The sequence below is a fragment of the Pteronotus mesoamericanus genome, unplaced genomic scaffold (assembly GCF_021234165.1).
Source record: "Pteronotus mesoamericanus isolate MK-2021 breed Mesoamerican mustached bat unplaced genomic scaffold, CSHL_Meso_final contig_73, whole genome shotgun sequence".
In the NCBI taxonomy this organism is placed as follows: Eukaryota; Metazoa; Chordata; class Mammalia; order Chiroptera; family Mormoopidae; genus Pteronotus; species Pteronotus mesoamericanus.
Window position 1 is genome coordinate 10441533 of NW_026555245.1, and position 23824 is coordinate 10465356.

The following is a 23824-nucleotide window of genomic DNA, read 5'->3' on the forward strand; positions in this document are numbered from 1 at the left end:
TATTTCTTTACAACTATTGTGGCATCAGCACACTTAGCTGGATAGCATTCAGTTCACCCACTAAACATAGACAACAACCACACTGAGAAAATACCCTAAAACTGGGGGCAGGTCTGTAAAATCCATTTGTAGTGCTACAAAGTGCATTGGGGGCTTAGGACTTCCTGAATTACATTGATTGCTTCCAGAAATTTGATGAGATTTGTTTGTGCACTGGGAAATAATTTGATCAGAAACTTTTTGATACCAGAGCGAAACCAATTGTCTTTTAGTTCCTTATTTATCCCATGTCAGCCTATGTCCCACTTGGTGGGGTAGAAGTCCAAGTCAAAAAGTCAAAAAGTCAAAAAAAAAAAAAAGAAAAAGAAAGAAAGAAAGAAAAAAAAGGAGCTACAGGAAGTCTGTTAGGCCCAATATGTCATCTACCTAATAATTGTCCGGCACTCATTTGTATCCATTTGTCTTTTTCCAGGCTGTGGAATATTTGCCTGGTAATTAATAATATCAGTGAGGGATAAAGACGGATTTAAAAATGTGTAGAGAAAGGATAATGGGGTCTATTTTGAGCTGTGTATTTTGTATTTTGCAGTTCTGTCAGCTCTGTGATTTCCTAAATACAATATCAGTTTCTTTAGCATGGGCTGAACAGTGAACAATAGCAACTTTAGAAGGGGGGTGATTAGCTTCTAACAGGGCAGCAATTATATGCCTGTTAACAATAGGAGTATGTGCAGAAGTTAAGAATCCACAGGATTTCCAGGTTGTGCCCAGAGCGGGACAGATTCCAAAGGCATGTTTGGAGTCTGTGTAAATTCTAGCTTTTTTCCATTTTGCTGATGTGCAAGCTCTAGTAAGAGCTATGAGTTTAGTCTCTTGGCCTGATTTTATAGTAGGCAGAGAGGATGCTTCCAGCATTGCATGTAGGGAAATTATGGCATAGACAGTTGGGTTTCTCTGGAAATTCTGCTTATAGGAAACCATCACAACATAAACACAAGTCTGGGTTGCCAAAAGAGGTGTCCAAAAGACCCTCTCATGGCTTCGAGACCTCTCCTGTTCTTGTAAGGGGAGGGGAAGCGGAGTTTTGCCACCCTAATACATGCTTTTTTGAGATGCTGGTTATTGACAGAATTGACACCAGGCATTTCAGGGTGAATTTTTTAATGCCCTCTGATATCTCCTGTCCTAAGTAACAGTTGTTTGTACCCATTGAAGTTTACATCTGGAGGCTTTATGGCTTCCTTCAGCTTGTGCTTTTAAAAGAGGGACTCTGTTAGAGTTCCCTGCTCAGTTTGATTGTAAAGAAAAAAAGAGTATCACTATATTGCAGCAGTGTGAAGCTTCAGGTAGAGCTTATAGAATCTAAACTGGCTTTAGGAATTTGGGAAAATATTGAGGGAGACTCACAATATACCTGAGGAATGCAAGTCCATCTTAATTGTCTCCCTTTAAATGTAACTACAAGAAGAAATTGTGAGCTGGGATGCAAAGGGATTGAAAATAAAGCTGAGCAGAGGTCAACTACTATAAACCAGGCTGCATTAGCAGGAATTGAGGTGAGAACAGTAGCCAAATTTGGCACTATAAGGTGCCGAGGAATTACAAGTGTTTATAGCTCTTATGTCCTATACAAATCAATATATTTAATTCCCATTTGAACCAAATTTGCTTTCTTTCTTTACTGGCAAGACTGGCCTGTTACAGGGTGAGAAGGTAAAATCAATATACCCTGTTTTAAGAAGGAGCCCATTACAGGGTTAATAGCTTGTTTTGTATCTATAATCATTTGCTTATACAGAGTATTCAGCTCTGAGTTAAAACCCTGGAAGAAAGGGATGTGGGGTTGGGTCTTCCAGGTGCAGAGAGGAAGCCTTTCACATAGATTTATTTCCTGCATTCAAGGTGGCAAGGGAGGATTGAAGTGCCATTCTGGCACCAACTGCTTGTCAAGTAAATTTAATTCCAGGTAATCAATATGCCATTGTGGGATATTTGGGGGTGCTCTACCTTGGGCCCCAACACATTTTACAGAGCTTGTTGCCATGAGGAAAGAGAATATATTCACATTATATCTTAAAACTACTTTTTTGCTTAAATAAGGAAAAACAATTTTTGGATATCTACAGGTATTTGCTAATTTCATGTTAATTCTAAGACAAGATCCTGAGTTTTATACTTGGACAATCGTATCATCTATAGTAATGAAAATAGTTTTTTCCAATAGTTATAACTCAGCCTAGTTTGGGTCTTATTGCAGAAAAAAAAATAGTAAATCAATATCCTGATGACAAGCCATGAAAACTTTAAGATAGCACAAGTTAAAAATTCTTTGACAAGCAGGCTTATAAAGGATATGTAAAGTTCTCAAGCTTTTGAGAAAGATCTGAGGTCAATATTGCTACTTTCTAGTCTGTTTCATTTAAAATGGGGCTAATGAAGGGCTTTAGCAGGTGAGGAGGGAGGACTTTAGTGAATACACTCAGTATTTGGGCGCGGGGGTGGGAGGCTTCCCTCAGCTGTGCCCTTCACATGAAAACCACAGCATGTAGCAGACCCTGTTAGTATTTGAGTAGAAAACCCGACCTAGAAAGCTGCTCTGGTCCCTCAACAGACACACCAAAGCTAGTTAATGTCCTAGAACGCAATACTGGCTATTAAACTGCTTTCTTCCGAGGCCCCTTGTCTAAGTCTTTTTGCATAATCTGCCCTTGCCACATCTTCTTCCTATCAGATATTTCTGCCCAGAGAACTAATCTTATACTTTTAATCACTACTCACACACACTATAGTAACTACTTAATTTTTGAGTGCTGGTAGCTAACGAAAAAAAATAAAAAACGATTTGTGGAAAGAAGGCATTGGTTTTGGAATAGCTGCTTTCAATGGTGGTGTATGACAAGTTTCAAATGCATTCAGTCATGTTCACATTCAAGAGAGTAAAACTTGCCCTTGCTGGTATGGCTCAGTGCATTGAGTGCTGGCCTGTGAATCAAAATGTTGCTGGTTTGATTCCATGACAGGCACATGCCTGGACTGTGGGCCAGGTCGCCAGTTGGGGGTGTGCAAGAAGCAAGATATTGATGTTTCTGTCCCTCTCTTTCTCCCTCCCTTCCCCTCTAAAAATAGTCTTTTTTTTAAAGTAAAACTTAACTGTAACCACATTTACCATGAAACAGTGTTGCATTTATTTTATATTTAACATAATGAGAAATGATTTTTATTTTTCCGAACACCTGGAAAACTCCAGTTCAATTGATTCTACAAAGAAAGTAAATTAAAAACATGGCTGTCTCCTCCCCAAATAACTGCAAAAGAGACCCCATTTATGTTATTTCACTTAAGTGAATTACACTGGATGGATGACACAAATACACATTTAGAGACCAATGATGCTTCACATTCACAAGGCTGAGTAGCTGTTTACCATAGTCTGGGAAGAACCTAGGTAATGGCCTATAAAAGAAACATTTTTGTTAACTTGTCCTTAATAAGTAATATTGAATCTTTTTGCAGTACTTCATTAACTAGAATACTCCTTCATGAGAAAAAATGGCAGTTTATATATGTTTTAAGGATTTATTTGTGCATGATTTCTAATAATTCCCTACAAAAGATCTTAAATGACAGTAAAGAAATTAGTGAGTTTCACTAACATATGAAACAATTTAAATAATTTATCTTTCCCAAATTACCTATGTTGTGCAGTTCCTGAATGTGGTATGGGCTTCCTTTTGAAATCAATTTTTTTATTATCCAAACTGCTTTTTCTGGGAGTATAAATTCACTTGCTATGGGTGAAGCTGAAAGGTATAAAAGAGTCCTAATAAACAAATTCTATGTAATCCTTTTAACCATCATTAGCAGTAGGGTAATATTCAGACACATGTCAACAGGTACTGTTCTAGAAAGGTAAGGTTCTACAGCTACATAAAAGATGGTGGGTCCACAGTTTTGGTGTAGGGTTGGGGAAATGAACTCCAAAGTCCTATTTTTATGTCTGGGGTGGAGAAAAAAATCCCTCAAGACCTGCCATGCAAATCAGATACACTCACACTACATAAGAGTGTTGAGAAAAATGAAAACTTTGGATATTTGTAAATTTAAAAAACTTTATATTTGGCTAAATTAAAAAAAAATTGTTAATATTTAAAGGAAAAGGGGCATGATGTTAAAAACCAGGACTCCAGGCAAGGGTCATATGGTATTTCCTGTACTACTGCTTTTTACTCTCCTATTAATTTGCAAATTTTTGAAATAGAAATGAAAAAAAAAAAGTTCACAAAACAAGACATCATGAATGAAGTAAAAATACAAGACACAGGCACAAATTATGTGGTACTGAGTATCACCAGTTTTACAGTAAAAAGCAAACAACCATATCTTAAAAGGGAAAATCTTTCTGCCACTAGGGAAAGGAAGAAAGATTTGATATGCATTTAAAGAACAAACTGGATTGGAAGGGACCAGGGATGGAACACCGCATGTAATGCCCTCATTGATGTCATGACTTGAGTTTCCAAAGCTGCCACATCAAATCATGCAAAACACAGCAATCCACTGACTCATACGTTTACAGATGGCAAATGTTTTTAAAAAACCCATGAAACTTTCGTTCTGTGGGGTCAGTATAACAAACTTTTCCATAAAATAAAAATGTTTTCTAACTTTGAGGAATACAAATGTTTTCCCAGTTGAAGGTCTGAAAACTGTCTGATATTACGAATTTCTCGTGTACTGTTTAAGTTGGTTGTGCTTTAAAAATAAAGTACATGGTTTTGATTCTTGTTTAAAGCCTCAGCTAAATGATAAAGTTTCACATTTCCTGTTAGAGCTTTGGCTGAACAGTTAAGTATCAGCTTAGCAAAAGAGCAAGCTGAATAGCAACCTCAAATCATCTGTCTTCTGGTGCAAAACTACAGTAAAAATCATGTGCTGTGAATAATAGCAATACTGAAATCATCTGCCCCAGACCTAATGGTCCCTTTCAGATTCTCAGGCTTTCAAGCACAGCGTGGAGAACAACAAAACACCTCTTCCTTCTTCATTACGTTCTGAGAGAGAAGGAAACTTACAACCCAAGGGCTAAGAAGCAACCAATGGGCAGGTAATATGAAGAAAGGTCAGTGGAAGCCAGTTCCTTTGAAATGGACACAGGTCACACTAGGATGAAGGACACTGGGAGGCTGGACACAAGCAAAGAGCACCGCCTTAATTTCTGCGGATGGCGGCAACTGCTGATTTTTCACACTCGTCATAGCCCCCAGACAGTGTCTAAATATAACTCCTTCTCCTCCCCATTCCAAACCCACACATCGCCCTTTCTCCGTTAGTCCTCTACACTAATTACCGTCAATCAGATCATATAATAGAACTGAGGCAGGGTACTACTATAAAACAAGTTTTTTATACAGCTTGATGGCAGGGTCTGGGGAGATGGCAGGAGGAGTAGAGAGACAAATATTTGTAACATTGAGTGTTACTCCGTAGACACTTTAGTAATAAACAAAGATATCTTAACTCTTTTAATAACCTAAGGTATTTCTAATAATCTAAGATGATTCACAGAATCAACTAAACTAGAAATTGCCATTTTTTTTTGTTTTTAAAAACATATATACATTGGTAGAAACAAAAATTACTCAGAAATATATACACTCAGTCAAGCCCATTTTTTCAAGTTCCCTGAGATGACAAACAGATACAATACACAGCACAATGTTACAGCAGAAAGTAAATAATATTCACAAGAATCATTTACGGTAAAGTCAAATTTCTAATTCAACAATATAACCTACAATATAAATTATATCCTTATGATTGGTTGTTGCTATAAATGTATTCAAATCAAGAAAACTGTCATATTTAAAGCTCGCTAAGTAATTTTGGCACAGGTTTAATCTGATCATTTTATGAAGTCCCTGAGCTCTTTCATAGGCTGGTTTTTGCATTTGGCCTCTTCCTCAGCCTCTGGGGCCACCTCTCCCCACAAAGCTTCATACCTGCCCTGCCCTCACATTAACTCTAAGTCAGCACTTAGTGCCTTCTAACCCTTCCACCCACTGTGCTCCACAGAGACCATGTAACTTCTCTGATATGAAGAGCTGGAGTCCCCGCTCCAATCAGCACCCCCTACAGAGTTTCTGATGTTTATTAACAGGGCAGAAGAATCGGATAGGATACATCTCAGGCAACATTCTTACTATTTCTAAAATTGCCTACAATGAACGGTCAGTGTTTTAACGTCTCCAGGGCTTTCTGCCTTAGATGTTCATCTAAACACTGGATGGCAAAGAAGTCAATGTCCACGTCAAACTTATTGGCAAATAAGTGGTGGTTGCGCAGTATCCAGTTCAAGTCACCTGCTCCGAAAACACACACGGAGCGCACGTGGACACCGTTGCAGGGTGGATAGGGGGCCCCCTTGGAAATGTCACCTTCAAAGTACTGCCACTTGACAAACCTAGCAATTGCCTGCATGTCAGACATGTCATACTTGTGGCTTAAGGACAATGAGCCTGGAACTTCAGGGATCCTCTGAATAGTGGCCCAGAGATACTCGTCCGGGCTGTATGTGTCTTTTGCCCACTCCATAAACTTCTGGATTTTTTCATTCTCTAGCACATACTCCACATACTTCCTACTGACCACAAAATAGGCACTGCCTGAAAACAGAGGTGTTTCAAGAGGAGGGGGCATTTTGTCAGTCCCCGTATTTGTGAGTTTTCCATCAAAGATTGCATAATGTTTTTTCCACCTTTCTTTTTTATGGGATGGCATTTTCTCTGTTTCCAGGTTGTTTTCTCCCATTAATGACTTGAGTTTCCTGACAATTTCCAGGTTGGTTTTAATAGGAAAATCCATACCACAGAGATTTATCAAGTACTTCCAATCTGCATTCATTCTGTAGAGGTCCTGCATACAGTTGAGGTCGGCCTGAACCCGACTCCATGATGCATACACCACAGTCTCCAGCTGACTGGCCACAAAGACATTACTGAAACAGGATGCAATACCAGTCACTGCCGCCAGAAAGGAATCCTCCGATTTTCTGTCCACATGAATGCAGTAGAAATTCTGAGGCATATAGATGGCCCTCAGGAGCCTGTCAAGCATTTCAATTTTGTGATGAACCACTATGGAATACGCTATTGGAAACTCTGCTTCTTCTTTACTAAGAGGTTCTACAATATATTTGCGCCTCTTGATGAAGGAAGTACAATCTCTAGTCATGTTTATATAGTCATCATTTGTCCACTGAGGGCGCTTTCTAAATTCCACTGTTAGAATCTCAAGCTTTACCTTTTCAATTTCATCTACATCACCCTGTAAAACTTTGCTGCAATTAATGTCACTACTAGGATTGTCTCCGGCCACATCCAAATGTTCAATGCTTACAAATTCGGGCTTTTGATAAATTCTTAAAACAGAGAAAGTAACTAAAGAAAAAACAAGGAACAAGAAGTAGTATTTAGTGGGATAAGAAAAAAGTCTCCTCCTCAGCAACTTCTTCAGCATTTCAAACAACAATCAGGGACTTTCCTTTTTTAAGGGCAGTTTTCTCCAGCAGTAATGATTTTGCTTCTGTCTTGTGAGTTGTCGGTTTGCATTTAGCAGAAGAGCAAAGGCATCTTTAAGTGGAGAAGAGCACTAAAAGAAAAACAGAAAGGATATCTGTAAATACAGTTTCCATGACATCTTCTCAGGCTCAAAACTGTCCTCGTTGCTATGAGGTCAGATTTTTAAAAGAAAAACAAAAGTAAGTCAATCAGAGGAAAAGGGGCAGTGTTACAGAATCCCAGTCTCTAGCATTAATGCCAAATTGTTTAAAAAAAAACAAACCAAAACTCAAGTATAAGGATGTGCTAAGATATCCCACAATAAACCTTTTACCTCTCAGGTATATTGAGGTGTAAAAACACAGGTGAAGACCTAGGCTAGGATTAGTGAACTCTCTATAGTTGGTGGGTTTTTGATACTGTGCCAGTTCTAATTAACACCCTTTACCTGGAAATCATTACTAATCTGGGTTCTTCCTGACAGATCCACAAATGCCCATCAGTTGACATCAACAGTCCCAAGTATTTGAAGAGATCAGATTTATTTGGCTCTTCACCAATTTAAGAGTGGGGGTGCACTTACAGAGACGTTCAGAAATGGCCGTAACTTCCAAGAATCTTTATTTATTAATTTTTTAAAATCCTCACCTGAGGATATATTTATAGATTTTAGAGAAAGAGGAAGGGAGAAGGAGAGAAAGAAACATCAATGTGAGAGAGAAACATGGATCAGTTGCCCACCATACACGCCCCAGCTGAGGATCAAACCTGCAACCAAGGTATGTGCTCTGACCAGGAATCGAATCTATGACCTTTCAGTGTATGGGATGACACTCCAACCAACTGTGCCACCCAGCCATGGCTCTAAGAATCTTTGACGGAAAAGCCAGTCAATGGAATTCTCAAGCTGAAGCTGAAAGGCTCAGCTAAAACTAGGCCAAATTTGGGACTCTTTTGGGTTGACCTCACATAGTTCAGTTCCATACCAGACATCACAGGAAGAAAAGAAACACATAGCCTTGCATTTCCTGCATTGGTTATAGCAGGTTATAATAATTAATACTTGTGGGAAAAAACAACTGTTGTGTATAAATTGTAATTTATGATAGAATTTATATCTCTATTCAAATTCCAGGAACCCAACTCACTTTTATTACATAAAATGTTTACAAATAGTTAGGTATTGTTTTTATTTTCAAAAGTCAATTTTCTAACCTGGCAATTCATTCTACAAGTGCAACTGTTGTAAAAAAGAAAGCCAAATACCATCAATTGTCTCCATACCAGATTTATAGAGATTTCAAATTTATTTTTAACACCAGAATTAGCACTAGAACTTTTAAAGATTTAATTAGGAAATAAATCGTGACTATTAATAATACAAATAAAAGTGCATAATTGACAATTATTAGTATAATGTTATAAAAAGTGCCTTTTCTTACCATTTAAAGTTAAGGAAAGTCTGGCTCATTCAGTTACTTGATTCCAGGTACCATCCTGCGCCCTGCAGAGCGCCTCTCATGCAGTCAGGTTTCTTAATTTTACCAGGCATCGGGCAACAGTGTTATGTCCCATGAGGCTTTTAAAAAAAATCTGTGAAATGAAAAGGGAAAAGTGTGAAGAGATATAATGCACATGTAAATATATACACACATTCAGAAAGCATGCTGATGAACTAATCCTACATATTCACTTTTTTCCTCAAAATTGTGGCTGATTAATTTCTCTCATTTAACATTGCCTTTTCTGCGGTCTTACTTATTTTTCTAATGCTATGTTTATGGATTGTTAAATGTTTGAAGACACCCTGCAATTCAATTCAACCTTTTTCAAAGAAAACTTTAGTAGCATGTCCCACAGTGTGTGCCAAGGACTAGTTTAATGGTCCAGTATGAATGGAAAGTCTAGTTTATCCTAACTTCCCTGCGAAGATGTCCAGTGCTCAGTGGCTCACTAAACACAATCCTGCAATTGACCTAGCAGCTTATCTCATCTTCTTCCCGCTTTCTTGTCCACCACCCCAGAAAGCCAACACTGGGAAATTTTGGTAAAATACGTAACCATCTCAACCATTAAAACATCATATTCCTAAAGAAAATTATGCCTTTAAGAAATTTTTGCTCCTTATTGGTTCAAGAAATTTGAAGAAATCTATCCAGTCATTAATGGAACAAGACTTAAGTGCCCTCACACAGCAAAGAATATAAAGCTTAGAAAATGAATTCAGGAAAGTCAATAAGCAAACAGATAGCAACAACACTAAGCCCTGGGTAGAGCAGGGGTAGAGGTATGATTTTCAGGGTGGACATGTTATAAAATGTCTACTTCCAACAACAACAACAACAAAATTACAAGGCACAAAAAGAAATACGAAACTCTGGCCCATACACAGGGAAAAAAAGCAGTCAATAAAAACTGTCCCTGAGGAAGCCCAGGCCCTGGACAGACGAAAGACTGTCACTATTATAAATACGTTCAAAGAACTAAAAAACTAAAAGAAAGTATGAAAATAATATTAAGCCAAATGCGAATTTCAATAAAGAGATAGAAATTATGAAAAAGAACAATAGGAACCTGGAATGGAAAGTACAATAACTGAAGCGAAAAAGTGACTAGAGGGGCTCAACAGTGAGTTTGAACTAACAAAAGAAAAACATCAGTGGAACTGATGACGGGTCAAGTCAAAGTATTCAGTGAGAAGAAAAGGAAAAAGAATTCAGAAAAATGAACAAAGCCTCAAAGACCTGTGAGATACCATTAACCAGGCGAAAGTCGCTGCTCATCTGAGAGAAACAAACAAACTCTTTTCTTAAATGTTGTTACATATATCAAGGGCATGGGTTATGCCACAACATTCAAACTAGTCATGACCTTGAACTTATGCACCTGATCTATGAAACAATATTTAAGAGAAGGGTTTGTTTATATCTCTCAGATCAGCTGCAACTTCCACAGGGTTAAGCATATCAATAAATGCATAATGGGAGTAGCAGAGAGGGTTGGGGGAGGCAGGAGTTGGGGAGAGATGGAAGGTGGAGAGAGCTCAGGCATGAGCAGGGTGGGGTAGAAAAGTACTTAAGGGCTGAAAAAAGTATTTAAGTTTTAAAGGCTGAAAACTTTTCAACTTTAATTTAAAAAAATTAACCTGCACATCCAAAGTTTCAATAATCTCCAGGTATGGAAAATGGTATTATCACTTTGGCAGGCAGTTTGGCGGTTTCTTACAAAGCTAAACATATGCTAACCATTCAACCTAGCAATCACACTCCTAGGTGTTTACCCAAATTGAAAACATATGTCCACACAAAAACCTGCATATGAATGTTTATGAAAGCTTATTCATAATTGCAAAAAATTGGGAGAAATCAAGATGCCCTTCAATATGTGAATGGAAAAACAAACCGTGGTATATTCATGTGGTATATTCCACATATTCATGTGGAATATGTGGAATATTCATAGCCTGGAATATTATTCAATGATAAAAAGAAATGGACTACCAAACCAAGTCTTTTTGACACGGAGTAAACTTAATCTGAAAAAGCTACATACTATGATTCCAACTATATGATATTCTGGAAAAGGAAAAACTGCAGAGATAAGAAAAAGATCAATGTATGCCAGAGGTTTGGGGAAAGGAAGAACAAATGAACAGGTAGAAAACGGGGTTTTTAGGACAGAAGCTATTCTATATGATGCTATAATGGTAGCTACATGATGTTTTATATTTGTCAACATCCACAGAGCTGTACGACATAAAGAGTGACCCCTCTTAACTATAATTAATTAATGATAATGTATCAATATTGTTTCATCAAATGTGCAATGGGATATATGGGAACCCTGTAATTTCTGTGCAATTTTTCTGTAAACTTAAAGCTTCTCTAAAAAAACAATTAAAATAAAAAAAATTAATCACACATTCGAAAAGCCCAATGGCTTACAAGGATGATAAATTCAAAGAAATTCACGTCTAGATACTTCATAGTTAAATTGTTGAAACACAGGCAGCAGGCCTGATTGACAGCCCTCAGCTCCAGGAAAGGCCCCTTCCTCCACAGGCGCTGATGCCTGGGCGGGGCTGGAAGAGCTAGGCTTCTCGCCTCTTAAACTGCCTGTCTACCGTCATTGCATTCCTGTCCTTCCTCTGTCTGGAAATAGGATTAGAAACACACCAGGCACCTTCAAGGTATAAGTTGTGTCTTTAGGTAGTGCAGTGTCTCAGCCAAAAAGCAGAAGCAGATAGGAAGAACCGGAAGGAAAAATAATGTGCAAGGTCACAACAGGTATCTGTAGTAGCCTGTGACAGATGAGGACACTGAAGCTTAAAAAACTGAGGCCAGAACCTCATTCCTGATTATCAGTCCAGCGTTCCTCCTGTGATATTTCACGGACCCTCCCGGTGGAGTGGGGGTGGGAGACTCTCCAGAGTCCTGTGCAAGAATCCTTTTTGAGAACTTGTGCTGGTCAGTGGTTTCTATCTTCTACAAAAATTAAGGCTATATTTATACTTATCAGCTGGATTGTTTTATTGAAAGCGATATGACAATTTAGGCATGTCCACATTAATTTTCATCAAAATTTTGCAATGAAGTTTCACAAATACCCTGCATGTTGGAGGGCTGCAATTTTCTATAGTAAGTCAGACTTCATATGTGTAGGATGGTGGGGGAGGTGGTTGAGTAGAGGTCACTTACTCATGTTTCTACTCCCCACCTTGGGGGATGGGTTCTTGTGATTACACGTCCTCCAATTTGAGGGAAGTGGGGTTCAGAAATAGGAGGCCTACGTCAGCCCAACCAGCACAGCCATCTCATTTACCTGAGTGGAAATGAGAAAAGAAGTGTGCACTAAATAAATTTCCCATGAATGTGACTGAGCTTCTTAAAAAGTAGACTCAGGCCCCTGGCTTTTTATTTTTAAAGTGATCAATCAAGAAATGGGATTTGAAAAGGAGCACTTGGGGAATTTTAAGAGAGATGAGGCACTCTGCCCGCCAGGAGTACGCCCTCCCCTTTCTCTCCCCTCTCTCCTTCCCCTGCCAGGAGTGCACCTTCTAAACTGCTAGGGACCCTGTGAGATTTGCCACCAGCGGGGCCTGGGCAGCAGTGACGAGGGGGGTTCACCCTCTGAAGCTGTCCCCAAGGCCCCCTTTTCTGTTGCTTCTTCTATCCTAGGCCCTTCCATGTTTCACGGTTGTCACCTTTAATAAATATACTCTCAAAGTAAAATACATAAACAATTTAAAAGAGAGAGAAATGAGAGCTGCTAGATCAGGGCAAATGAAGAGTTCAAACAACTACTTTTACTTTGCCCAGCTCCTCCACTGTAATAGATTAATTATGTCTAATTAAATTTCTACAACGTTGAAGAAAATGTGAGTACCTAAGAAGTTACTCCCAAATTTATACAGAATATACAAAGTTCCTAATCAAAAATTTGTCTCACTTCAAAAAAGCCATAGGTCTTTACCATTCTTATCTATATTCTCAACCTCCATCATGCTTTGAAATGTTTTTTTAAAATATAAAATCACTAGTCTTATGTTTGAACTGGGTGTTTACAAAGTAGGTGTGTGAAATAACTAGTCTATCTTATTAATAATGCTTTCAACTTTGTATATTTATCAGTGCGGTGGATAAGTCATTAAAAGAAATCTTAATTAATTAGCCTAACTTCGAGACATGGAACATTCTCCTAACTAAAAGTCAGCTAAGAGTTAGGAGAAAGCTGAAGGGAAAATAAGATTTCACAGAGAAAGGGATTTCTATGAGGAAAAGGGAGGCAAAATGTGCACATGCTGTATTATTTTAATGGAATTTCATTCAGCAAAGAATATTTAAAATAATTCAATATTTAAAATATTAAAAAATGAATAACAAAATGTGCAGAGCTTAATGCTGCTGGGCTCAATGTCCTTCACTTTCAGATTTCATACAAGGACGCAGATCCCTTTAAGAACCTGGGGTGGGAAGAGTCAGCGAGGCCAAAGACTGAAGAATAAGAACCACTCTAAATAACAAAAGCTTATGAATTCTAAAGAGTAAGAAAAATGCAAACACCAAACACACCCCAGGCCTTTCTTGCCCAACAGCCTACCTCAGGACTTGGTGGCTGTCTTAGCCAGTGTCCTGGAGAAGGTCCCTCACTAGAACACAGGTGCCTCTCCTGAAAGAGAAGACTTCACAAAATCCCACCATGGATATTTTTTAAGTAGGAAAAAACAGCCTGAAAAGAAAATAAGTCCACTATATAAAGGAAAGAAGAAAACCAGTACCTAAAGGCAAGGGTTCTTAACACATGGCTTTTTGAAATTAAAACCAAGAAGCACAAAAATACAATGTTCTATAAACACTGTAAGGAAACTGCTCTTTTAGTAATGCCAGCAATAGGAAAGCTGGTCCGGGAAGGGGACGAGAAGAAAAGTAACAAACGCACCTGAGGTAACAATACGGTCACGAGAAGTGCTCCAGCACAAAGCGGACAACTCCAGCCTGTCAGGATAAGGGTGCAGTTCAGTACTTACTGGAGTGGGAGGACAGACAAAATGACCTCAGAAAGACCGGGAGAGGAGGCAGCAAGTAAAATCTGAAAAGCAGACCTGAGAATCCCAGGCTGACAGTAAGGAAAGAAAGGACCAGCTCTATTTATACTATAGGATCTTCAAAAGGTTCAGGAAGATGGTGGCACAGATACCAGTGGAGATCATTATAAAAAAGAAGAAGAAGCCGGGGCGGGGGGCGGGGGGGGGGGCGGGCGTGGTGCAGGAAGAAGGAGAAATGTAAGAATAGTAAAAAAAAAGGGAAAGAAAAGGAAAGCAAAAAGGAATACTGTTTGGCAGCTGTTTTCAAAGCAATTGGGTGACCATCACAAAAACTGACAGAGACCCCAAACTAGTTACTGCAGAGATTCTCCAGGCTGGGGCACAGCAGGCATGACGGAGAGCAGGGTGCCCAGCAGGAGACAGCGGAACTCAGCGAACCCAGGGACAATGACTATCCAGATCTCATTCCCTCTTTCCAGCTCTCAGCCCCCCGGAACTTAGCCAAGGCTGGAGTTTATTTACCATGGAATTCAACCAGGTCAAGACTTAAATATGTTGCTTACATTAGAAATTCTGACAGATAAAGAAAGGAAACAGATTGTGCATGGGGAAAAAGAAAACTAATCATATCCTTAGAGAGATAAGAAAAGATAATGCATTCAGTCAATAAGTGAGGCAGATTATATTGTCTGAAAACAAAAATCAATACTCCCATCCTTTATGTTCTTCTACAGTGTAACCTCGCTACTCCCCAATCAAGAAATAGTCAGAATTCCCTTCCTCTTGAATTTGGACAACCTTACGATTATAGTGAGCAGTACAGTTTGACAAGAGTGATACTACGTGGCTACCAAAGGTAGATCATGTAAAACCATGTTGCTTCTTCTTAGTTGCCTTGTACTATCGGCTCTGCAGAAGCTTGCTTTAAGAACCAACTTCCATGTTGTAAGAAACCGCGTGCAGAAGCCATGCCTGCGTACCCACAGCGACAGCCCCAGTGAACGCAGTCTTCAATCCATCCCAGCCAGTGCCAGACATGTGAGTGAAGAAGGCGTCAGGCGACTACAGCCCCTAGTTATTCAAGTATTATCTGAATTCCTAAACCACAGAATGTGTGAGGAAAAAATTAAATGAAAGGTTTTATATCACTATGTTTGGGATGGTTTTCCCCATAGCTATGAGTAGAACAAACAGGAAACTACATAAAACGGGACACTCAGCAAATAAAAAAGAGCTCTAAAATTAGTGACATGCCCTAACTGGTGTGGCTCAGTGGGTTGGGCATTGCCCCACAAACCAAAGTCATTGGTTCCATTCCCTGTCAGGGCACATGACTGGGTTATGGGGCCAAGTCCCCAGTTGGGGGTGTGCAGGAGGCAACTGATTGATGTTTCTCTCATACATTGATGTTCCTCTCCCTCTCTTTCTCCCTCCCTTTTTGTCCCTCTAAAAATAAATAAAAATTTAAAAAAAATAATGGCATGATAGCAAAAATTGAAAAATTCAATGAAAGCATTAGAAAGTAAAGTTGAAGAAAACTCTCAGGGAGCCAAGCAAATAAGCAAACTGGTTGTATTACAAATGCAATTTGAAAAAGAATACAATGAGTGAGTAAGAGGTAATTACAAATAGTATTTGCCACTCATGTTCCATAATCCTAATGACCTCCTTTCCTGTTGTATTACAGTACTAAGTCTGTTTCTCAACGTGGTGAACCACAACAGTGAACAGATTTCTAAAGCACTGTGGAAACAAGGACAGGATTCCAGGAAAGATATCAGCAGAGTGGTGGCAAGCATGGACCACACGCACGCCCCGAAGTGGTTAAAATGCTCACCTATAACAAAGGGGTCAGCCGAGACGTTCTGTGCAGAGGCAACAGCAGTGGAGGCCTGGCTCCAGGGCCAACTCTGCTTTCCCCTGGGATGGCTCCTCATTCTTAAAATGCATTTCGCTTATAGCAATGAAAATGCTCAGATCATCCCCAAAAAGAACCAAAACACTCTTCTGGAAATCCCCGTTGCAAATGTAAGGTAAACAGTAAGTACACAAAGGCCATGCAAACTACACTGGATTTGTTGCTTATCCTCTGAATGCCTTTTCCTTGTCCACTCCACACACACACACACTTTAAATATTTGAGAATAACATCCAATGCTCTTTCTTTAAATACCCAATGATCACTTGAAAGGGTGCAGGAAGACCCAATAACTAATCTGAATCACTCATTTCCCCCAAAACCTAGAGATAATACATGAATGGAATCAAAAAAGGAAAGGGAGAAATGGGATGGAGGCACCAGCAGCAGCAGACACCATGCATCAGAATGAACTTGCAGAGGTCCCTTCCTTCCCAGAGCCACCTCCTTTGCCTGTCATCTGTGTCCCTAGGCAATCAGAGTGGGGCCTCTGGCTGAAGAAGCAGGGCTGGAAGAAGACACTGGCTCCAGCTCAGTATTCAGGCAAAGATGGAAATGAGGAAATGTGGGGTTAGAGCAGGTCAATTCAGTGGGATTCTATGATTATATGTCCTTAAAACTTAATATTTGTGCTTTCCACAGCAAAAAAAGAAGTCACACTCATCCCATTAGTACTAATGCTTTCTTAACATCCTTATTGCAACTTCTCTTTAACATAAAATTTAGTGCTAGAAATATATATATGGATTTACCCATACAACTTTTATGCACTCTCCTGAAAGTTAAAGAATGCCATCATTGTACTGAAATATCAGAATAAGCATGGATACACATACAATGGACTCTTGTTTAGCTTTAGAAAGGAAAAAAATGCTGATACATGCTACAACATGGATAACTGAAGGCATTACGACAAGTGAAATAAGCCAGTCACAAAAACACAAATACTATATAATTCTACTTAGATGAGGTAACTAGAGTAATCAAATTCATAGGAATAGAATGTGTAATAGAGATTACTGGGGGCTGGGGGAAGAGAAGTTATTGTTTAATGAGTACAAGGATTTTTGTTTAGGATGATAAAAGGTTCTGGAAATGGAGAGGGGTGATAGTTGCACAACATCGTATATATTCTTAGTATCACTGACTTTTCTCTGACTTCATCAGAGACACAGTTTTACCCTCAAGGGCTATTTTTTTTTTATTCTCGTTATGACTTGAGAAAGATGTAGCTAGCTATGACTTTGCTAGATACCTTCAGAGTTGGTGGGCACAGTCAGACAAACAGTATTGCTTAGAAGAAGCTTTTAAAATTATTTAAGACAGACATTAACATATATATGTCTATGTATACACACACACACACACACACACACACACATACAAGTAAGATCCCAGGTTGTCTGGAAACAAAGAAAAAAGGGGGATAAGGGCCTTTTCGAGTTTGGTGCCATAAACATTTTTAGCTAAACAATGATCATCTGTCTGGTTTCTCAAAGATTAGAAAGTTTCTTCCTTTTTTAAGAAAGTCCTCTTAAAGTCTTGTAGTAAGTCCTCTGAAGGCTGTAGAGCTCATTTGCAGAGGCTGACCTTGATAAACTCAAATGGAAATGTATCTATTTATACACACACAAAAACAATTTTTTTTAAGGAATCCCATTACCATTGCATGCCAAAAATGATCATAAAGATCTCACTGCTCACGTCAAAATTCCAGACGGAAGAGTAGTAAATTTTTTTCTTTCTTTTTTATAAAATTTTAATCTAATACTAGGAAGTTTATAATACAGAATAGAGCACCATAGTTTTATGGAAATAGAATTTTACATATGAAAGGTATATTAAAATTCATTTCGTCCAATCTTAAAGACATTGGGGCCTAGAGATTACATGGATGGCAAGGCCACAGGCCAAGAACAATCCTTTAGCAATAGTATACCCTCCTCACTGCATGGGTAGTGATTTAAAAAACCTATAAAGCACTAGCACAGTGACTGGCACAAAATAGTTGCTCAATGAGCAGGAGTTATCGCCATCACCTCCCTTTTCAGCACTTAATTCCACATAACCATCTCTGTGAACAAATCCATGCATGTGGTTGGGGAACTCCTAGTGATGGGGGTCTAGTCTTAGGCTTCTTACCCTCCCCCATCTACTCACACTGCTTCCTGGGCCCAGCACAGGCTTATTCAATGGGAAGTCCAAGTATTTCAAAATCCACTCCCTTGTTCCCCCAACATATAGAGAAGTATCTTGAATGCTTTTTGTTAAATGCGCCCTCCAGCTCATAGGCTTTCCCAGATGAGGACACTAAAGTACAAGACTTAAATGCTCCCAATTATAGTGTGCCAGGGGCAGTGCCATGAAGTCAGAGCATTCTACGTTGGGTCTTCGAAGATATCGGTACAGAAACCCAAAATGACTGGCCTCCTACTGAGTGGCTCTCATCCTGTCTTCATGATTGACCTTACCTTTCCTAGCCTTTCTGCACTTCCGTCTCCGTGCCTGTGCACAAGAGGGGTTGAATTCAGTTAGTCCCCAACTGCTGAGTGACAAAGCACTGCTATTGCTCAGCAAAGGGGTGATGGACAGGGACCGGGGAAGCTAAGTGTCAGGAGAGTGGAGGATGATGGGGGAGTCTTGCTACAGGACAAAATACTAATCAGACTGTATTTCCACAAGTCTGTGAGGGGTTTGGGGCAGGCCTCCCCAAGATGTGCCACTTTGGCATGTGAATTATTTTGAGCTGAAGGCAAATGGAGACGTCACAGACTCCTGAGAAACCTTTATCTCTCCCTTAAAGAATTTAAATTAGGGGACTTGCCTGTAATATGCATTATCACAAGATTATATTTTATGACTTATCTATAGGGCCAGACAAAATACCTAATTAGTGGGCATCTGTTCTTCTTCCTCCTTTCTAAAGCTCTAAAGTGCCCTACCTCATCCCTAGCTCACAATACCATATAAACACCTCATTTCCCCTTTCTGTCTCTGAATCTCTTATGTATGTGAGGTCTCTAGCTCTTGTGTGTGTGCGCATGCGTGTGTGCCCATGTGTGTGTGTGTATGTGTTTCCCATATGTACATATATAATTAAATGTGTTCGTTTTTTCTTTTTAATCTGTCTTTTGATTGTTAAACCAGCAGGAAGAACCCAGAAAGGTTGAAGAACATTTCTTCTTCCCTCACATCTGAGAACTTAACTTTTCCTTACATTGACATTGTTTAAATTGATAGGCAGTTGATGCACTCATATAATGCGTTCATTACTACAATGGTGTGCTTTTTAAAAAAATTTCCTTAAAAGTTGATATTAAATTGATGGTGCTTTCATAATCAAAGTTATCTCAGAATTAAGGAAATTGTTGTTTTTTTTTTTTTAAAGATTTTATTTATTTTTAGAGAGGGAAAGGGAGGGAGAAAGAGAGAAACATCAATGTGTGGTTGCATCTTGCGTGCCCCCTACCGGGGACCTGGCCTGCAACCCGGACATGTGTCCTGCATTGGGAATCGAACCACAGACCCTTTGGTTCTCAGGCCAGCACTCAATCCACTGAGCCACACCAGCCAGGTCAGGAAATTGTTAATATTGGTAGTTAGCACATACTTTGCCAAGCATTTTACAAATATTTTCACATACTTTGCCAAGCATTTTACATACATTTTCTCTTCAATTTGCACAACTCTGTGAGTAGCTATTTTTATTCCCAGTTAGCAGTAAGGAAACTGAGGCTTTAGCTGCTTTGAAAGTGGTCATTCCTTCCAGTTTACCAGCAAGAAAGAAGTGGGGTGGGGTTCAAGACAGAGCTGACTCCCCAGGAGACAGAGGGGACAGGGCAGTCTCACTTCCTAGCCAAGAACAACACTGGATCCAGCTATTACCACCTGTGAATTATACCTCACTCCATCCCCTAACCTTTCAAGGAGCCTCAAAATCTCCCAAATCTCCCTGAGGGTATAAATTCGACAAACTCCCCTCCTGAAGGATTCAGCCCTAAGATACATCACAGCAACTTCTTTAACCCTCAAAGACCCATTTGTGTTCTGAGCTCTAAATGTTACCTTTAAGAAGCTTCACTTGAGTAGCAAACTTTAATATTTTCATTTTACCTAAATTACATTTAGGCATACTTGTTGAATTTAAATTAATTGCCAAAGCCAAGAATGAAGAATTACGTGTCATGACATGAAAAAATGTTCTGGAGATGAAACAGCATTCAGAGATGAGTTGCATTTTAGTCTGTACAGAATAAAATAAAACAAGCCTCCAAATAAATTGTAAATGTGCAGTGGAAAAATTTGAAGAACACACATCCTAAACTATTTAGTGATCATCTTTTTATTTGGAGGGTGGGGGAAGGCAGGTATTTATTCAAGCATCTTCATACTGTTTGAATTTTTAGTTTTCACTTCAGGAATTCTTTTTAATTGCAAATTGAGATAAAATGGTCCCAATGCTCCAAAATAAGCTCCAGCAAAATATGTTTGCAAAGCATGAAAGGTAATTTCCAAACAAACAAAAAGCCATTTACAGCCCCAGTCCAGGAACACTACTGACTTAAATTTGTGCTCAGGTTGAATAGCAGCAGGGATTTGGTTTTCTATTTTGCTTTTTCCATTTAACAGATATCAAAGCGTCATTTTTTTTAATGCCACAATTAGCTTGTGCCTCATGGTTAGATACCAAGGGTATTTCCAAATATATTGTTATAAACGAGCTATTTTGAATATACTCATAGCTTTATTTGCTTCAGGCTCTTTAAAGGATTTCCTTGGGATTCCCAGGAGAGGGATTCTTGGGTCAAAATATATAAATTTTCTAGGCTCTTGACTGCCTTCCAAATGTTTGAGTACCATTTTCTCTACAGTTAGTATAATTATCTTAATTATGTACTACATATTTATATACCATATAATTATTTTCATCAATATTGCAACAGTAAAATTGTAAATCACTGAGGTTTCATCCTTTGTTTTTTTTTATTGCTAGTAGCTCAGTATTTTCTGTTAATTATGATTACAGGTAAGAGGAAGGAAGGTTTGTTAGCAATGGTTTCAGTTCTGGGGCCAGACAGCCCAGCTCAGAAACTGGGACCATTATCCACAAACTTGGGCCTCTCTCCAAGCTTCAGCTTCTTCACTGGCTAAAAAAATTAATTAATTAATTTTAAGAGATTGAATTGGGATAGAGATCATACATATCTTAGTTTTGATAAAGAATAAGTGAGTCAACCTGTAATGTGCTTACACTGTATTTGACACATAAGGAACCCAAAGGATCATGAGCAATTTATTCATTATTATTGTTTATATTTTTTCTTGTCTGGACTTTGTTCAAATTTTTTTAAAGATTTTATTTTTATTTATTTTTAGAGAGAGGGGAAGGAAAGGAGAAAGGGAGAGAAACATTGATGTGCGAGAGAAACATCAATTGGTTGCTTCTTGTAGGTCCCCAAATAGGGACCTGGCCTACAACCCAGGCATGTGTGCCCTGACTGGGAATTGAACCAGAGACCTTTCAGTTTGCAGTCCAGTGCTCAGTCCACAAAACAACATCAGCCAGTGCTCAAACCTTTATGTATAAAGGTAACTATTCAGACCCCTAAAATGAGAAACTGTATTTCAGTTTACTAATATCTGTATACACAAAATTTAATTCCACACCAAGCATCTATTATACAAAACACAATCCTGCGTTCTGGGGGAAAAACACAGTTATAAATAATGCCTCTCCCAAGTATCAAGGGATCCCCACAATACTTATTTGCTGAGCTTTCTGAGGGAAAATATAGGTTTGGTCAATATAATTAAAAATTATTTTTGGAACAATGTGTCTATTGTAGAGCAGAAAGGAACTTGGGAGAACATCTAGTCCTGCTAGAAACAGTTCTGGGGGAAGTTACTAAGTCACAGGGGTGGGGTGGGTTCTGTGATCCAATATTAAGGGAAATGTGGTCATAAAGAAAAACAGAATTCTGCACTCACGGGTCCCTATTGCTTAGCCTTTAAGACAATAATGCTCACTGTGAATAAAGACAGGGACATGGTATTCAGCATTTCTGAAACTGACTTGATCAAGAAAATATTTTAGGGAGAGGAGACTATTACCAGACCGTAAGGGAAAACTTCATCTAGTTCCAAGACCCTCTCTCCTCTGTAACTCATGAGGAAGATGGAAGCCAGGGTGGGTGCAAATGACTATTCTAAAGGTCAACAATGAGTGAAAGGCTGATGCTAACCAGAGCCTCAAACTTCGCCCAGTCAAGATGCGTCCTTTCACAGGGTATTACTGCATTGCCTCAACTTCGTTCTTATTTGTTTTCCGAGGCGGCGGAGTGGTGGGAGAGGGGTGTTGGGAAGGCTGCCCAAAGAACCCCCCCGCAAGAAATCTGACATTCCTTTGCGGTCGATGTCCATCAAATATTGCTTCCCTTTTTCCCACTCACTCTTTTAATACAGGTCAAATTTCATAACCAAAAAGAAAAAAAAAGAGGAAAAGAAAAAATAAATACCTGTATGGGTCAAATATAAAATCTAACGTATTTTTTTAAATAAATATTTACTCTTTATTTTTAACTCCTTCCAAAAAAAAAAAAAAATGGTATTACTGAGCATGATCAATCTACCTTGTAAAGCTGACTTTTGCTGTGTTCCAAAAATCACATCCACCATCAAACAATGGTCCCTTCCCTAAAGGGTCCAATTTGACACAGAAGACAATCATCAAAATGGTCAGAAATGTCTGTGGATCCCAAACAAGTGTTTACTTTGAAGGCACTTCATTCTGTACATGTTTTTTCAAATCCTGTATTTTTAATAACAAATGCCTCCTACTTTCAGGGAATTCAAAAGTTTTTTGATTAAAGGTGATCAAAACAGCACTATGAAGTTGTCTATAAGGTGCTTTTAAAGTACTTCCGCATACCAGTAAGCTGTGTGTTTAGGTCTCATCTATACACTCGGGGCTGGGAGGCTAAGAGCTTCGAACCGGATCACATTCCTGGGGCAGCCACACCCCAGATGGAGCTGCTACGGTACAGGTGCCTCAGGCACTTGCACTGCAAACCAGAGGTTTTGTTTAACTACCAGGAGCGTTATAACTGGAACTTCCTAGGTGATTGTAATGACTTTGATTAGCATAAGATGTGAGAACAGAGTGAAAGGAGAAGAGATCAGGCGCTCCATCTACGTGGATGGGTTAGGGACATTCTAGAGGCAGTCCTGAATGTACATCAAAAGAACAAACAAGTCTGTCAAGTCCAATAGCCTGGGCTGGTGTCCTAGGTGCACACCTGGGTACAGCTGCTGATTCTAGAAAATTCATGTTTATCTGATTCCAGCCCAATGGTCAGCTGACTCCTGCTGCTAGAATGATGACAGGGCGCCTCCCATGAACCTTGGGTGCGAGATACAGCCAGAGCTCCCAGGCAGAGTTGACCTGAGACTTACTTGCCCAGGAGACGGTGGCCCTTCCCAACCTGTTTCCCACAAGGCCCAAACTGGCTTGTGCCGGTTCATGGACTGACCATATGATTTTCTGGAACTTCCTTTTTAAAAGAGACTTATTTAAAGGAAGTTTAACATACACATTCAAAAGATACCACACACAAGCACTGTATTCATTACTTTTCGGAGTTTGAACACTTATTTTTACTCTAGTAGCAATTTTATTTTCAACTAAATGAAGAACAAGAGCATATTATGGGTAGAAAGAAGGGTGCTCTACTGTTTGTCTAATTGAAACAAAATGCTGGAATACACTGAGCTTGGAAGCAGGCTCAAAGTAACTGTGAAGAGTTTTTG

At 39.1% G+C, this 23824-nt stretch overlaps 1 protein-coding gene across 1 annotated transcript in view; it reads right to left on the reverse strand.

Moving 5' to 3' along the window:
* Nucleotides 1-5962: 5962 nt before the first annotated feature.
* The window catches only part of GCNT1 (glucosaminyl (N-acetyl) transferase 1), a 30845-nt gene continuing 12983 nt past the window's right edge, over nt 5963-23824 (reverse strand). Inside the window, exons 3-5 of the mRNA XM_054583008.1 lie at nt 12254-12377; nt 8999-9149; nt 5963-7647 (exon numbers count right to left, since the gene is read on the reverse strand). Coding sequence (XP_054438983.1) covers nt 6229-7515 — 1287 coding nt within the window. The 5' untranslated portion in view covers nt 7516-7647; nt 8999-9149; nt 12254-12377 and the 3' untranslated portion in view covers nt 5963-6228. The remainder of the gene's footprint in view (nt 7648-8998; nt 9150-12253; nt 12378-23824) is intronic.